At 55.1% G+C, this 17991-nt stretch overlaps 1 protein-coding gene and 1 long non-coding RNA gene across 2 annotated transcripts in view; one reads left to right on the top strand and one right to left on the bottom strand.

The window, feature by feature from the left end:
* LOC123618277 (uncharacterized) overlaps positions 1-9493 on the bottom strand; it is a 67479-nt gene extending 57986 nt beyond the window's left edge. Inside the window, exon 1 of the long non-coding RNA XR_012511338.1 lies at positions 8883-9493. This is a non-coding gene — a long non-coding RNA (uncharacterized LOC123618277). The remainder of the gene's footprint in view (positions 1-8882) is intronic.
* Positions 9494-9705: 212 nt separating this feature from the next.
* Positions 9706-12671, top strand: POU3F1 (POU class 3 homeobox 1). Its single transcript, XM_074376792.1, has one exon. The coding sequence runs from the start codon at positions 9780-9782 to the stop codon at positions 11133-11135; it is 1356 nt and encodes a 451-aa protein (XP_074232893.1). The 5' UTR covers positions 9706-9779; the 3' UTR covers positions 11136-12671.
* The last annotated feature ends 5320 nt before the right edge of the window (positions 12672-17991 follow it).

Here is a 17991-nt window from a genome sequence, read left to right on the forward strand (position 1 = left end):
ACTCGATAAATCTTAGCAATTCTATTAAATAGCATGTGTCCATGCAAACAAGTCCTGGAAGATATAGCCAGTAGGAGTAGTTAAGAGAGGGGAGGCAGAGAGATGAACAGGGGACTTCCACTTTCTGTTTCTTGTATTTCTGAGGTAAAGAATTTTGACAAATGAGTTTGCATGGTTTCTATCATCAGCAAAAACAATAAAGCTATTTCTATTGGACGGAATAAAAACCACCAAGACAGAGACCCTGGGGAGCATCCACTTCTCGGCCACCTCCTCACGGTTCTGTAGCCTCCCTACTCAGCCTCCCTACTCATCCTCCCTCCCATACGCGCTCTCCTCTGAACCTGGCCAGGAAGAGCAGTTTGCTCTGGACACAGCGTTTATATTAATAACACCTTATGTGACTTTCCCTCTCTGGCAGGACAAGCCGGCCCAGGAACCCTGCAACTTCTCCAACAGGCTAAGCCAGGTCTTCTTTCTCCCACCTGCCATCAGGGATGGGGCTTGGACCCAGGTAAAGGTCCTCTTTCTTAGATGTGGTCCCATCCCTACAGCCCACAGACAGGCCATTATGTCTGTATCCGTTGTTGCTTCCTGACCCTCACTGCTCCTCCCTGCTCCTGTCAGTAGCCTGTGAATCGAATCTTTGGATCCTACCCATCTTCATCCTGGTCACAGATAGAGAATTCTGGGCAAGACCGGGGTGCTCTGGGCCCACTACCCAGCACCCTTTCCCTTCAGTCAACCAACCAGGAACAAATAAGAAGATGTGCCCTCTTCCCTGAAGCCCATTTCCTCTGAGACTGAAAGCCACTGTCTACTTTCTTCTGAAACTGAAGGCCAGTATCCCACCACCCCATTCATTTAGAAAAAAGAAGGAAAAGAGATGACAGTGCCACAAGCATGTGGTCCCCCAATAGGCACTTCTTACTGGTAACACCTTAGACCAGGGGTGGGGCCAGGTGCTGGGAGACAGAGATGAATCAGAACCGGCTGCCACAGGAGCTCACAGTCCTGCAGGAGACACAGAGATACAAAGGGTGATGACAGCACAGGCCTATATATGCTCACACAGAGGTGGTCTTCACAATACAGTGCAGAAATGGGGCAGAGGTCGTGGCTTAGTCTAGAGAGGGAGTGAAACGATTTCTCGGAGTGGGTGACCCTTGAACTAGGACCTGAAGGATGTGATCAGAGGATGGGGCTGTGGGGAAGGCACTCCAAGGAAAGGAAACTGTGTGCACAAAGCTAGGGAATCATTAGGACCCAGTGTGTTTGTAGGAAAGAAGTTCTGTGCTGCTGGTTCAGCGGGTCGGCAGGGGCAGGGCCAAGGGCACTGTGGGCCTGATCATGTACACGGTTGGGAGCAACAAAAGGCTTCTCAGGAGGCAAGTCTTCATGACCAAGCTGTGTCTTGGGGGAGCATCCTGATTTGATTCAACAAAGGGACTGCAGGAAGGAAGAATGGTCCTAGACCAGTCACTAGATTTATAACCTATCCACTTCCCCTATTCTGTTAACCTCAGTTTCCTAGAGCCACTAGGGTATAGGCTTTAGCTGTCCCTTGAGATGCCCAGAGCAAGCAGGCCGATGGGCCTACAAATGGAGGTAAACTGAGGCCCTCTACCAAAGAGCCCCTCCCGGGTAGAAATGAGAGCAGGGACGTGAGTCTGGCACATACTCTATTCTCAGCCACAAACAAAAGTTGAGACTCGAGGGTGATTTTATCTGCAATGACAAGTCCACCCCCAGGCTCAGACAGGTATTGTTCCAAGCTCAGCAGACATCCCCAAGTCAGACAGATGTCCAGGGCGCAAACAGACGTCGCCCCCAGGCCAGGAAGATGTTGCACCAGGCCCAGACAGATGCTGTGCCAGGTTCAGACACATGTCCTGGACCCAGACAAAAGCTGTCCCGGGGCCAGATAATGTTCTGGGCTCAGCCAGGTGTCCCAGCCTCAAACAGATGTTGTCTCCAGCCCAGGCAGATGCTACTCTAAGCTCAGACAGATGTCTGCCACCAGAGATATATAAAGATGCTAAGAGGTCCCTGGGAAAATATAATTCCTAAATCCTCCTTTGCCACTTCTGCCCTCCACCTGCTACTCTCAAGAAAGCTGAAGAAGGCCAGCATTGAGCCCAGCCAACTCTCTCCAGACCCTCCCAACTTGTATCAGCCAGGGAGCTATATCATTCTGTCCCTCCCCCGACTCCAGGCTAGACTACTTCATGGGGCAGGGGGAAGCACATGCAGTGAGGCGATGAATGAGGCACATGAACAAGAGAACAGGGCATCTGTGCCATCTGTACCGTGGTATACAGTGATGTCCAGGCTACCCAAGCTGACTCCATGGAGAAAGGGGCCTGGGAGGGTTATAGACTCGGGGACATAGAAAACAAACTGGTTACCAGCGGCAAAGGGGGAAGTGGGGGAGAGATAGATTAGGAGTTTGGGATTAACAGATACACACTACTGTATATGAAATAAATAAACAAGGATCTACTGTATAGCACAGGGAACTATATTCAATTTCTTGTAACCAGCTATAATGGAAAAGAATCTGAAATATATATATATGTATGTGTATATATATATATATATGTATGTATATGTATGTGTATATATATATATGTATGTATATGTACAACTGAATCACTTTACTGTACACCTGAAACTAACATTGTAAATTGACTACAGTTCAATTAAAAATAAGAATAAAAAGAAAGAAAGAAAGGGAGAAGGAAAGAAAGAAGGAAAGAAAGAAAGAAAAGAAAGGGGCGAGGGGGGATCAGAGGAAGGAGTGGGTTGATGTAAAGACCAGGCCCACTAAATCTGACCTCAAACCCCCACACTCTGGGCCTGGAGGGAAGAAGTCCAGTCCAACCTCATACTCATGTACCCTGACCAACACCCTAGGAATGTCATTACTGGATAATTTAAAAATAATTACTGCTCTAAATCTAGGCTGCACTAAGCTAGGGAGAAAGTCAGGAATAGAGAGGCTGGCCTAGTGTGGGCATAAAGTAGAAGATAGTCCCATTCATCAGCTTGGTCCTGGCTGGAAGCATGACCTCCCATCCCCAAAAGCCCTCAGAGGGGCATCCCGGACCTGGAAGGAAAAAGTACTTCCCCCTGATGGCCACACAGCTCCCATCAGGAGCTAGAGTTGTGTGCAACAAAGCTGTGCAGAAGTGGGGTTCAGAACCATAGGTGTTGGATTTTCCCAGTCCACAGCTGGAGGAGGCAGCCTCTAGACCTGGAGTGGAGGAGTGAGAGGCTGACCTCCCATCTCCCCATCTGCTGTGAAAAGCCTCAGGCTAGACTCAGTCTCTTCCAGAGGGGAGTTCCGAGAAGCAGCCATTCATGAATATGTAAATTAACCACGAGCCACGCCCCCAGCAGGTGAAGTTGGGGCTTCTCTCCAGCTCCACCTACTCCCCCTCAAGAGCTTCCTGGAGGCTGAGGAAGGTGAGGTATAGCCTTTAAAGCCACTTTCAAAGGGAAGCACTGTCTGACACAATTACAACCACTAATGCACACATATTAATACAAAACAAGCACAAGCACCCTAACACAAGGATAAAAATACTTATGGGCATCTATAAAGTACAAACACGAATTCATGCAAGCATGCTAACATACAGTCACCCACATATACATGCACACAGGCCCCCAACACACTATTGTAAACACTGTAATGCACACAAACACAAAGGAACTCCCCTCCCTCCCTTCCACCCCTCCCAGGCTGCCCACCCTCACCCCTCAGTCAGGCCACAAAGTCAACACCAGGCTCAGAAAGGCACCTCACTCCTCTAACAATGGCCACAAAAACTTAAATTATCCCTTGCTGCTCCCACCCCACCCTGTGGTGGTGAATTTTGCAGCCATTCAGATAAAAAGTGTGTTTTTTAAAAATAAATAAATAAATAAAGGAGAGAGAGAGAAACTCAAACCCAGCCCCAGCCTTTTAGAGTGATTAATCCCCACTTACGATTTACCGATTTGCAGAGAGCGAGTTCTGCATAACCGGACTGTGGGCATTAACACCAGCTCGGAGGCTGCCATTCTGCTAAAAATGAAAGTAAATTTCAAGAGCAATTGACCACCTCTAATTTGAATATTCCAACAATGCACTGGGAGGAACCTCACCCCTACCCGGAGACCTAGGGGGCTGAGGCAGGGGAGAAAAAATACAAGGAAAGTTTCATCCCTAAGAAGTATTTCACTTTTTATCTTTCCATCCCTTAACCAAAATTGAGAGATCGGGAACTTTAAATGAGACTGCCAAAGGCAGCCACGCCTCTCCCACTCCTCTGTTCCTCTATGCCAGGTGCCTGTGAACACAGCAAGGACAGAGGAGGTAGGACATCTGGAGGAGCTGAGTTTAGAGGGGTGGGGCTCGAGAGCTTGAGTGATCACACGCCACGTGGGAGAGCTCTCTGGACGGCGGTGAGATCTGTGAACCTGCCTAGCTAGCACCAACCTGCACAGAGGCTGAGGATTCGCCTATCCAGGCTGGAATCTGCAGCAGCCAGGACCCTGCCAGACTCTTCCAGTCAAAAACACGTTCCAGCACAGAATAAGCAGGGTATGGGCGTGGTCATGCCTGACACTGCTTAGCAAGAACTGGTTAGGGGAGCAGGCAGGTTCCGCTCCTGCTCACATAGCCTCTTACTCACCCCTGGCAGCCAGGGAGGAAAACCAAGCCACACTTTCCCTTTCCAAGTTTCCATTAGGGCAGTGATCTCATCCTGCCTTCACAAGAACCCAGTGGTGACCATCCCGCCCAGCTTACAGACCAGGATACTGAGGCTGAGAGGGATCGGGAGGTTGAGACTGGTCCAAGGTCATCCAGGCCTGAGTCTGAGCCAAAATGGAACACAGAACCCTTGACACTCTGAGAACACCAGGTCTAGGGCATGAGAAGACTGGCAGGAGGGAAAGGAAGTGTGAGCGCTGTGAGTGCTGGCCGCGTCCCACCCCACTTCCAGCCCAGCCTGTCTCAGACAAAGACTTAAAGCCCATGCACACGGAAGGGCATCCTAGGACACGAACTCCTCCAGCCGCCCTCCCCACTGGCTCGATCTCTCCTCTCTTTAGCTCTGCTCAGCACTCCTGACTTGAGAGGAATCCAGGTGGAGTGTCCTGCAGGCAGTCATCCCCCAACACTGAAAAGGCCTTAGGTCTGTGGCTGTGTGTGCTCCCAGTGTCTCCTGCACTCCGAGGAGGACCCCCCTGACCAACTGACAAGACACAGAGGCCAGGGAGAGCAGTCAGTCCCAGCTGCCCCCTCTTCCTCCCTCCTTAATCTTGTTCTGTGCGCCATCATGTCGGCTCACCCATCTGGGACATGAGTCTGGAATATTACAGTGCATGTGTGGCTGCAACGATGCTGATGGGGAGCATGGTCGTTTGCTAGAGACCGCATCTGAATCTCTCAGTCTGGCGTGTGAATGTAGCTTGCGGGGGTTTGTGTCTGTGGTCTGGGACTTTGCAAAGAGAGTAAGCGGGGCTTGTGTAGCTGTGGTTCATCCCCACAGAGCCTCCCCCTGCAGCCCCTCTGGCTCAGAGACCCCCCACAGCGAGGGCCCCATCTGCTGGAGGCTCGGTGACCTGTGTCAAATGAGCAGGCGCTCGGTCACACTCCAGAGCCTGGAGGAGGCCTTGCCACTCTGGGAAAGCCCGGGCAGCTCCTGGCCTGGGGGCAGGCTGGGCAGGGGCCCCTGCTGGGGAGGGAGGCCCGGGAGCCTCTGAGGCTGGCGGCGACCTGGCTGGGAGCTGCCCTCCACAGACAAGGAGAGTGAAAAGAATATGAAAAGAAAGGGCTTTCCCACTTCCTTAGGATGAGTGGGACCCCAGAACCACATGGACTGAGCTCTAGGCTGGGTACAGCCCGTTCCTCTGCTCTCTGATCCGCTGTGCAAATGGGTTAGTTCCTACAGGGTGTAGGTGTCTGTGTGATGCGTGGAGTGGGCCTCTCTGTATCTGTGCACTGGGTGGGAGAGGGTGTGCTCACGTTTGTGAACACACGAGGGTGTGCCCATTTGTGTGAAGAGACAGTGCCAGCTGACAACCTCCATGCTTGTCACCCCAACGGCCCGTAGGTCTCCTCCATTTCTGTGTCACCGAAGGAATGCCTATTTGAGCTGATTTCAGCCTCTGCGTGGGCTCTGCGAATGTTCCAATTGAGACACAAGCCTGTATTTATCATTGTGTGTTGGTTTATGTGATTCTGAATATCCGACCTAATGATGTAAGTCCATGTGTTCCTATTGTGAATCTGTATGTTTGTCCCCAGGCCAAATTGCATGTATGTATCTGTGTGTTATGTGTATTTGCATGTGTGTGAAAGCACCTCTGTTCACATGCCTAAACCATCCTGTGTCTGCATGGGTCAGGTGGGTGTCTGACTTCCATGTTCCAAGTTTTCTCCATGGTCTGTGAGGGTAGGGCTCCTGGAGAGAGGCGAAGTTCTGTAGCAGGTGTCTCTGCCAATGGCCATGGCACAGCCCCCAAGGTCCCACCCAGAATCTCTTGGAGCAAGAGCAAAGGGGATGTCGAGACTTCCTAGGGAAAACTTAACTCTCAAATACAAGAAAATTTTGACTCAAGACCCAACCCATATCTTTGTAGAGGATCTGAAACTTCCAAAGCAGAGAAAAGAATGTTACTCTTTCCTAGTTCACACTGCTGTTAACCCCAGGGTAGCATCCCACATGAAGAAGGCATCTAAGTTATATGCTTTGCTTTATCCTTGCAGCTTCAGAGCAAACCTGAAAAGCAGGCATTACCGTTCTCACTTTAAGATGTAGAAACTGAGGCTCCAACGGGCAAAGCAACAAGCACAGGACCACAGGGTTGTTAAAGGGGGTAATGGGACTGGGACTGAGATATGCTAGCTGACAAGGTGGTAACCTAGGAGCATGACTGCCTGGCTTGGCTGCTGCCACTCCTCAATTGAGCACAGACCTGGGAAGTCAGCTTCAGGAGTGCCAGCTGGCCAGAGATAGGGCGGTGAGCTCTCTCAGCTATGACGGCCAAAGCCGCCTCCTCCGCAGTCACCCTTCCCCATCCCACAGCCCTGAGGAGAATGATGATGAATGGGACCTCCATGCATTCTGTGCCCTCAGACAAGCCTCAGTTACTTCATCTGTGCACTAGGAGAACAATCCTTGTGCTCTCCCTCAGGGCAGGTAACATGACAAATGACAAGCACTTCATAAAGCACCCATTGCTCATGGTGAGCATTCCAGACGTGACACCTGTCCACTCCAAACACTTCCCTTCTTCCAACAGACACTGAGACAGATTTCTAGACTCGAAGACCATCAGAGCTGGAAAAGAGGTTACCAGAGAGGTCATCTAGTCCAAACCTCCACAACCCCACTCTACAGATGTGGAAACAGGTTTAGTTAGAGAGGGGAAGTAATCTTTCTAGTCACTGGGCACCAACAATAGAAACAACCACAGTAAAAGCCCTTTCTGACAGCTTTTCCCTTCCATTGTCTTGTACCACCCTCTGACTTACCTTAGTGAGACAGGTGGGCTGCCTACGGTACTGTTATCCCCAGTTTACAGGTAGAAGAACCAAGTGCTAGGGAGACTGGACCAGAGTTATTTTTGCCCAAGAAGATAGTGGCAGTTCCAAGTTGGAAGCCCAAGCTTCAACGTCATGCATGATTGGTTAGGGCTGGCATGAGAGGACACTTCACTACAGAATTCCCAGCCTTGGTCCTACCTCCTGGGCCTGGGAGAGAGGCCAGGAAAGTGAATGGACCAGGAAGTCCTGGGCTGCCTTAAGGTGATCAATTCCTGAGCCAGAGTCCAGAAAAGCCCAGCATCCCTAGCTAAGTTCAGACCCAGGGCTCCATCACAGCTCTTGCAGTGAGAGTGGTACCTAAGGAGCCTGCTCAGGACAGTAGCCAGTGGCAGACATAATCCTGCCTTGTCCCATTCCATCCCTTGGGGGATAGGCAGAGGCTAGTCCTATGTGCTCAGGGCCTGAATGAGCACAGTCTGTGCCCAAGGATGGCCCTTTTCACTGTCAACTCTGTCCCAGTCATCCTTGGGATCACCTGAGCACCCCCCCATCACCCCTCTTTACACATTGAGGCTTTATTGCACAGGCCTGACTTGCCAGTAGGATCCTAGCTGTGTCCCCAGATCCATTCTGTGATCTAGGACCCCCCAGGGCCCTGGAATCTATGAACCCATTGGAAGCAAGATCAGGGAGAGAAAAGAGGTGGTGAGCTGGCAGCTGGAAGACTCCCCGAGAGCCAAGCCTCAGCGTGGGGAAGACATGGAGACTACAGCTCACTCTACTCAGCCTGCAGCCACTGTGGCACTGAAGAGCTGCTACTGAGGCCACAGTCCACTCAGGATCCTTCAGGGAGTCCTCAAAGATCTGGTGGAGTAGGTACCCCAGCCGCACTCCGCACCTTTCCAAGGCCTCTTCAATTCCAGTTCCCTCTTCAGCAGCCCCAACCAAGTGTATCAAACTCCAGCCCAGGGCTCCCTGCCAGGCTGGACAGCTCCCGGACTGCACTCAGGATTTCTGAAGTGCCAGGGCCCTTCCCCAAGTCCATGCCACTCCTCACCCAGTGCAAGCTTCCCCGGGGCGTGACCCTGCCATGACCCAGGACAATGAGCCGTGCAGGCAGGTAGGAGAAAGAGCGAGAAGGCGGCGGTGTAGGTCAGATGCCCATGGGCCCAGTGTGTCCACCATCCCTGTCGGCAGCATTTTCCCGGAGCCACAGTCTCCACCTCGAGATCTTCTCACTCAGGAACCCCGGAATCAGCCTGGTTACAGAAGCTCCCGCGTCCCCGCAGCATCGCTGCCGCCGGCGACGCCGGCTGTGAGTCACCAGCGCGGTACTCACCTGGCCCGCGATGCCCGAAAGGAGAGCCCGTGAGAGGCATGAAGCTGGGGCCGGTCCAACTCTGCCTGCGCCGGACGCTTTCTCAGGGCCGTGGAGGTCGACAGAGTTGCGCTGGGTGGTCTAGAGGGTGACGAGGGAAAACGAAACGGGACGGGAGGCGCCCAGAGGAGAGCTCCGTGCCTGCTGGAAGCCGAGAGAGGCGAAGCGAGCGAGGTGAGCAGTCGCGCCGCAACCGAGCCGGGGACCCGCGCCGCCTCGCCCTCGCCGCCGCCGAGACCCGCGGGAATCCCGGCCCGCCGGCAACGGCACTGCTGTGGGAGGAGCGCGGGGCTGAGCTGCTTCTCGGAGCCCGAGCGCCTCCCGGAGCCAGCCATCCCCGCCACGGCTTCTGGCCGCCCCGGCGGGAGGCCGGCGGGAATTCAGCTCGCGTGGAACGTGGGACCTGCCGGGCTCGGAGTCTCCAGAGCCAGAGGAAAGCGGGGCCCACGCAGCCAGGACGAGAGGGGGTGTGGCCCCAGTGCCACCCCCCGCGCCACTCCCCACGTGGCGGCCGCGCCCCCGGGGCGTGAGTGTGTACGCGGACGGTAGGGGGACTGTGAATGAAGCCCCAGCGGCCAATCAGCACGGCCGGCGCGCGGGACCCCGGGAGCGAGGGCCAATGGCGAGCTCTGGGCGGCCGGGCAGGGAGACAAGCAGGGGCGGGGGGCGGGGGCCGAGGCCGGGGGGCGGGAGGCGGCTCCGCGGGCAGCCAATGGGTGGCGGGTGGGGTGGGGCTCCGGAGCGCCGAGCGGGTCGGGGCTTTAAGCCGGCGGAGCGCGGCGGCGGGGCCCGCAGACGGAGCGGAGCGGCGGCGGCGGCGCGGAGTAGGGCGCGGGGCGGCGTAGGGCGCGGGGCGGCATGGCCACCACCGCGCAGTACCTGCCGCGGGGCCCCGGCGGCGGAGCCGGGGGCACGGGACCGCTTATGCACCCGGACGCCGCCGCGGCAGCGGCAGCGGCGGCAGCCGCCGAACGGTTGCACGCGGGGGCCGCGTACCGCGAAGTGCAGAAGCTGATGCACCACGAGTGGCTGGGCGCGGGCGCGGGCCACCCCGTGGGCCTAGCGCACCCCCAGTGGCTACCCACGGGAGGAGGCGGAGGCGGCGACTGGGCCGGCGGCCCGCACCTGGAACACGGCAAGGCGGGCGGCGGCGGCACCGGCCGAGCCGACGACGGTGGCGGTGGCGGCGGTTTCCACGCGCGCCTAGTGCACCAGGGGGCGGCCCACGCGGGCGCGGCATGGGCGCAGGGCGGCACAGCGCACCACTTGGGCCCTGCCATGTCGCCGTCGCCTGGGGCCGGCGGGGGCCACCAGCCCCAACCGCTCGGTCTGTACGCGCAGGCCGCCTACCCGGGGGGCGGCGGCGGCGGCCTGGCTGGGATGCTGGCAGCGGGCGGCGGAGGCGCGGGGCCGGGCCTGCACCACGCACTGCACGAGGACGGCCACGAGGCGCAGCTGGAGCCGTCGCCTCCGCCGCACCTGGGCGCCCACGGACATGCACACGGACATGCACACGCCGGCGGCCTGCACGCGGCGGCGGCGCACCTGCACCCAGGCGCGGGCGGTGGTGGTTCGTCGGTGGGCGAGCACTCGGACGAGGACGCGCCCAGCTCGGACGACCTGGAGCAGTTCGCCAAGCAGTTCAAGCAGCGGCGTATCAAGCTGGGCTTCACGCAGGCCGATGTGGGGCTGGCGCTGGGCACGCTGTACGGTAACGTGTTCTCGCAGACCACCATCTGCCGCTTCGAGGCCCTGCAGCTGAGCTTCAAGAACATGTGCAAGCTCAAGCCGCTGCTCAACAAGTGGCTGGAGGAGACCGACTCGTCCAGCGGCAGCCCCACCAACCTGGACAAGATCGCGGCGCAGGGCCGCAAGCGTAAGAAGCGCACGTCCATCGAGGTGGGGGTCAAAGGCGCGCTAGAGAGCCACTTCCTCAAGTGCCCCAAGCCCTCGGCGCACGAGATCACGGGCTTGGCCGACAGTCTGCAGCTGGAGAAGGAGGTAGTGCGCGTCTGGTTCTGCAACCGGCGGCAGAAGGAGAAGCGTATGACCCCCGCAGCCGGCGCCGGCCACCCGCCCATGGACGACGTTTACGCACCCGGTGAGCTGGGGCCGGGCGGGGGCGGTGCGTCGCCACCCTCAGCACCCCCGCCGCCCCCGCCGGCCGCGCTGCACCACCACCACCACCACACACTGCCCGGCTCCGTGCAGTGACCCCGCGGGCCGGGCTCCCCGCCGGTGCGCGGCGAGGCGCCGCGCGGCCTGAACTCTTTTTGTTCGGTTGCTTTGGATTTTACAAAAAGCTCAGAAACTTTCGAACAAAACCAAACACCCGGACGACCCTCTCCGGCGAGCGGCGAAGACGGCCGATAGGCTGCGTCACCCGAGCCCTGAAAGAGAGGAGCGAAGATCCGGAACGCGCCAACTCCACCCCGGGCATCCTGCCCGCTGCCTGCTCCCTGCCCCCAACCCCTCAACGACCCCCGCCCCTGCCCCCCGGGCTGTTCGGGGCCGGATCCCGGCAGCGGCCTCCCCACAGCGACAGGTAACGCGGTACGGGGTTAGGGATTCCCCGGGAGAGAGGACGAAGAGAGGAGGGTTTCCCATCCTTCTCCCCGGCGCGGATTCCCGAGCCTGCGGGTCGAGGATGGGGGACTGTCACTTTATTCGCTCCACGCCTCTTCTCTTCCATAAGGATGAGCCCCATCCCCCTTACCCTTCCTCCGGGCTTGGTTTTTTACGGTTTTTATTTATTCATGGAGCCTCTCGGCTCCTGGGTTCCTTCTAACTCCGCCCGCGCCCTTAATTTAAATCGCTGTATACTGTATTTATCGGGGCCCCGGAGGGGAGGCCGCGAGAGCCGCGTCTGTGTATAAAAGCAGGAAATAGCCAAAGCTTTAATCTAGCCTAATTTATTTTTTCCCTTACCTTCCCCTACCCTACCCCCAAGAAAGCAAAACAAAAAAAAACAAAAAAAAAAACTAACAAAAAAAAAATTCGAGTGTTCATTTTTCGTTTCGTTTTATCCGAGCTCCGGCTCGGTTCCCGGCCTCGCCGGAGGGGTCTGCGCTCCCAGGCACACCCAGGTAGGAAGGGGCTTCTGCCCGGCTGCAGACCGACCACCGCACTGCAGGGCCCCCGTTCCCCGCGGGACCCCGCCCTCCTGGCCACAAACAAACGAAACTTGGAAAAGTTGGAGATATTTTTTAACCAGCTGTAGAAATAAGCCGTTCCCTGAGAACCTTCTGCCTGAGTCCTTGCAGCTTCCATCCGCTCCCTTTCCTGACCCCTGGGATGCAGGATGCTGGGGGAGGCCTGGAGAGAAATTCCCCAAGCCTGGGGTGAGGCGGGAACCATGTATATATGTGAGATATGTACACACTGGCGGGGAGAAAGAAACATTTTGTGCTTGGTTTTTATTTTTGGTTTTCCGGGTTGCACTCCCTTCCCATCCTAAAGGATTTTGTACACCCACTAACCCGAAAGAGATATTTTAATATGATTTCCAGATTTCTGATCCATCTCTATTTATTTTCTGGATGTTTTTGGAGCTTCCCCCTTCTCCATTTCTTGTTCTGTTTGTTACCGTTTGAATTTAAATTTTGTTATTTTATTTTTATTATTTTTTGGAACAATGTTTTGGTGCATTCTCTTTGTATCTTTATTGCAAAAATGATAATAATGTAGACTGGGAAGTTCCCTTTATATTTATGTTATAGTAAATATTTTATTACTCACATAAACATGTACCCCAGGGCTGTGTCCTGTCCTCTTTACTACTAGGGCTGGGTTGGTTTGTGGGGAACCTCAGGGGATATCCTGATTCACCTCCCCAAAAGTTCTGGCCTCACTGTCTTGCAGAAAGGTGACCTTCCAGGCCAGTATCAGGCTGCCTGTTACTTGGGCAACAGTCGGGCCCCTGCCTCAGATGAGTGAGGTTAGGGAGGATGAAGCTGCCCGTGTCCCCTCCCACAAACAGACTCTACTGCAACCAGACCAGGGCCTAAGACGCTGCAGACACCTACGGGATTTGGGTCAGCCATCCCTCAGGCACAACTCAACTGCTCTTCTGGGTCAGTGAAGAAGCCTAACTCTCTCTACCTGGACCACCAGCCCAGCATCTTTGTATCCTCCACCTGACACCCCTCACCCCTGACTTTGTTTCACTTTGTACTCCCTGGTGGGGCCCAGGCCAACTTCATCATTCCAGGTCCTGGGCCAGTAGGAAGCCACGTCAGGCCCCGCTGGCCCACCCCAGCTAGCTTTCCACCCTCAGACAGTACCCAAACCTGCCTGAATCCACTGGGAGTTCTGACAGCTTAGACAGGGGTGCTGTGGGAGTTGAGCAGCCAGGGAAGAGACCCCTGCCTGTTTGCTTGGGCAAAGCCAGTCCTTCTTCTCTACAAACAACCTGCCCCAACTTCTTTTGTGGAGCGGGAGCACAAACAGCTGGGCCACCAGAAAGCCCTGGCACCTTCTCTCTGGGGACAGGTCCCCAAGGGAACCCGGGACCCATCCCCAGGGAGTGACGCTTATACCTATGGGAGTACTCAAGGCCCATGCAGTCATGACCTGGGGAGAGAACACAGCCATTCTCAGACACCCCCTTCTCAAGCTTTCAGCACAGCAGGCCCCTCCCCAGAGTCAGGAAAGAGGGGGCAGCTCTGGATTCCAGGACCAGAGCCCGAGACTACACATGTCCCAGTCAAGGTCTTCTTTCTCCTTTAAAACAACTCCTTTTAAAAATGATAATAAAACAGCCCTTCCTGTTTCCTCCGTAGATGCAGTTCTTTTCCCTTCTGAGGAGAAACCACGGGGTTTCTCTTACTCTTCATGGAGACAAAGCCCAAAAACACCAACGCTTGACTAGGGAGAAAGTCATGCCCCTAGTGAGGGTCTGTGTGTGGCCCCCTCCTGCCAGGGAAGCTGTCCAGACCTGTGAGAGGCCTTGGCTCCAGCTGACAGCATCTTGAGTGCCCAGAGAGATGTTCCCAGGCCCCCGAGTTGGCTGGCTCTGGCAGGCTGGGGCCTCGGGATGACTGGCGCGATGCTGAGGGTCCCTGGCTCTGCCCCTAAATCTCAGGAGGAGTCGAGTTCTCTGCAAGTACAAAGGCCACTGTGGTTTTCCAAGGCTCAGCTTCTCGCTGCTCCTTTTTCTCCCTCTCCCTCCTTCGGTCCAGCCTAGTGAGCGATTAGCCCTGCAGCTGGCACCTGCGTCCCAGCCATTCCATTCCCCGCACTGGCAGGCCAGGGACCCTCCCCAGTCTTCTTAAAAGGTAGGCTGGAAACTTTACCTGCTGGTTGGGTGACAGCATCCCCGGGAGCCCCTGGCCACCCTGCCTGAGCCTCTCATTCCCTGCTCTACTAAGTACAGAACTTCGAAGTGGTCCCACACTCCCGCCTTGTCTCTCCCTTCCTGGATTTGTCCCAGCCTCAGGGCCCTGAAATGGGAGCAAACATCGCTCAGAGCCCCCTGCCGCCCGCGCTGCCCTGAGCCACTGCAGGTTTGGAAGTTGGAAAGAGCGGCCAGGAAGACAGAGCCTTTTCTGGCCTCTGCCTGCAGCTGACACCAATTGATTGATTGATTTCCTAATTGTCTGCTTAATCCCATCCAAGAGGGTGGATTTATTATTTAAGCAAGTCAACTCAAAAACAGCAAAACAATGTGGCCCCCAAGAACCAGCAGCAGCTGAGGAGTAGTACAAAAAGAAGGAAAAAAGTGGGCAAAGAGATGGAAGAAAAATCTCCCGGCTGGCGAGGATTTTGCTTAATGAGACACCAGCCTGGGACAGCTACCCCGTCACCCACCCCGTGGTCACAGAAGGCCTCTGGGGGCTCCTTCCCCCAGTCTCCAGCCTGGGATAATGGTAGGAACCATAGCTAACTATATAAGGAGGAAACCTTAGGAAATACAGAGAAATATTTTTCCCTGGAGTCTCCCTGGATAGAATGGAGTCCAGGAACAGCAGTCGGCTGTGAGCTTGACCGTGGTTTTTCCATCCCAGATGTATGCAGATCTACCTGCTCCCTCCTGAGACCTTCAAAATTCCTTACCTTCAAGAGAGCAGATGTCCCTAACATTGACCTCCCAGGAGGCCCAAGCTTTTCCCTGGCAGATTTGGGATTTCCTGATCCCATCTCCCTCCCCTTCTCATTTGAACAAAATGATTTCCTAAGATCATGCAGCCACAGATTCTGGTAGAGAGATCTTCCCTCTCCCCACGTGAACCTCTGTGTGTTGGTGGACGAATTTGTGTGTGTGCTTCTGTGTGGCTCCCAGGCATAGCAGGGGGAAGAAAAAGTCCCTGCTAAACTGCTACTGCTTTGAGCTGGGAGAACATTTGCAGTCGGGGATTGGCTAAAATAGGAAGATGGAAGGTAGCCACTGTGGTCACCTGTGGTCATCCAGGCAGACCCAGAAGGTACCTGGCCCTGAAACTCAAGGTCATCTGAATTTCCCACCCACCCCCGCCCCCAACCATCTTCCCCAGGAAGTGGCACTGGCTTCTATGCTGCATAGCTGAGGACCTGTCAATCATCCCTTGACCCCAGGATTTAACTGGATGTCCACAGTCCACCCCCAGCCACAGCTGCCCACTTTGTGCTCTTTAGAATCCGGTCTCCTCTGGAGAGCTTCAGGGCCTGCATGTGGGAGGATCAGGCCCTCAGTGACACACTCAGTCCCAGGCTTTCCCCAGGAGGGCTTGAGCTCCAGAAGGGAGACACACCTGGGCAGTGAGAGGAGGTTGGTTACCTGGCCTAGCTGCTCCCTAAAGGTTTAGCAAAGGGGATCCATCCGGGACGTCAGACTTAGTCACCGAAGCCAGAGTAGCCATCAATCTTGTCCCTGCTCGGCATATTTGAAGGCCCTGGAGTTAGCATTTGGCCCTTCGTTCAGGGCTCCCCTTGCCACTTGGGAGGCCTCTGTGTGGGAGGACTGCCCTCTATTGGTCCCTGAGCTGGGACATGGCAGCAGTCACCAGGGCCACCTCATGGCTGAGCATACCCCAAAATCAGCGTCATGTTGGCTACTCTACAGCAGGTGCCAAGTAGAGCACAGGCAGCTCCTGCCTCCACAGGAAGCTGTCCTACTTCACGCACACACAGGCTGGCCCAGGACCGTTCCTTCTCCATCTACCACCCTGCCTGTTCCCACAGCCGTTCTCAGAAATTCGCCATCACAGCTACCTCCTCTGTCTCTCTCTCTCCCAATCACACCCATCGCCCCCACGCCTCTCAACCAGCTAAAACCCCAAGGCACACTCTGCCAGCTTGCTCGCTCACGCACATGCTGACACCCTCGCGGGCACATCCATACACCGTTTGTCTGTCCAATGCCAGGGCCTTTGGCACTGAGCCCTCCAGAGTCACTGGATGCCTGACACCTGTGCTATTTGATGCAACACACACAACCATCCTTCCCATCCCTTGATGGGATTCCCCTCCTCTGGGGATTTCAAGCACCCACCCCATAAACCGCTTTCCAAACGCATCCCTGCTCATCATTGTTCCCAGCTCCTCCCAGATTTCGCCTGCTTCTTTCAGATAATTAAAGTTAGGCTGTGTGTTTGTATGTATGTGTGATCTTATTTTTTAAACACACACCCCCACACATACATATGCGTGTATATATACAAACACACGCAGCAATTAGATCTATCCATTCCTGCCGTCGTCCCTCTCGTGCAGTACAACCTCAGCTAAACACATGTCCCCACATCGCCACACCATGAACCCAACATCACCTAGTCACATACACACACACACACACACACACACAAATGCTGGTACTTTCACACTGTAACACACACCCCTAGCTCCCTGGTGTTTCTCCAGGGGCGCGACCTACCTCCCACCCACCTCCAGGGCATCTGAATGGACTCCCCTGAGATGAGCCAAGTACCAGGAAGGCTCTGCCTCAAGGTCCTCCCCCACCACACACATGCCCCCAGTGGACATGTCTCTGGCTGAGCCTGACCAGGGTGGGTCTGGGTATTATTAGGCTGCAGAGACAGCACGGAGGCATATGGTCTCGTACACAAGAAATAATGTTCATGTTAAATCAGACCTCATGCATAATGCATGGTGCCTGATCTCACATTATTTTGGGTGTTCGTCAAAATCAGTGTTCTTTCTTGTGAGGGCTCCTGGAAAGAAGGGGGAAAGACGTTTGTTAATTGCACCCGCAGCCTGGACCAGGGAGCCGAGCGCGCCCTGGGAGCCTCCCTCCGGCCCCACTTCACCTACCACTGGGTCTCATCCCTCTGTCCTCTCCGTCTTTCCACATGGAAGGAGGGGCAGCTCGGGTTTGTAGCAGGCGTAAGGCCCCGTGTTATTTTTATTTCTTTTCTCTCGGCTCTCTTGTCCCCAGAGGGTTCTGGGGAATAGCAGTGCCTCCGTCGTTCTCACACCCGATTCATTTGCTGTTTTATGAACTCCCCTTTGATTCATCGCCTCCCTGAGTCAATGATTCACTCCTGATGGCTTTTCAGAAATCCTTCTTCAAAGGCTCCAGATTATTCAGCTCTGAACAGGAGCAGATCTGGACCCTGCACTGCTACTGCCCTCCCCACTTAGGATGGGAAACTGTCACCATCCATGACCTTTCCCTGGGGCTGGCCGGCCCCGGGTAAGAGGGAATGCTCCCTCCCTGCAGAAATGGCTAGAGTTGACCCCAGTAACTCATGGACAGACCTGGCCCTCTGGCAAGGCCCCCTCCTGCCACTGTGGGTCACCTGCCTTTTCCTATTGTCATCAAAGTCCCTGGGGATGCTCTTCATGTCTCGAGGGAGGCAGAGAGCCGAATGATGAAGCATAGGAGCTGTGGACCAGACAGATCTGGGTACCAATCCTGGCTCCACCTCTTATCAGCTGTATGACTTTAAACCAACTCCTTACCCTTTCTATGCCTCAGTTTCCTGATACCGTGACAACAGCAATCCCTACATCACAGAGTTATTTTGAGGATTAAAAGGAGTGATGTACATGTAATGCTTAGTATAAGTAGGTGATGGATAAATGAAAGCTGTTTTATCGTGGGGCCTGGGCAGGGTATGAAAACCAAAATGTA

This window comes from Camelus bactrianus, chromosome 13 (assembly GCF_048773025.1).
Source record: "Camelus bactrianus isolate YW-2024 breed Bactrian camel chromosome 13, ASM4877302v1, whole genome shotgun sequence".
In the NCBI taxonomy this organism is placed as follows: Eukaryota; Metazoa; Chordata; class Mammalia; order Artiodactyla; family Camelidae; genus Camelus; species Camelus bactrianus.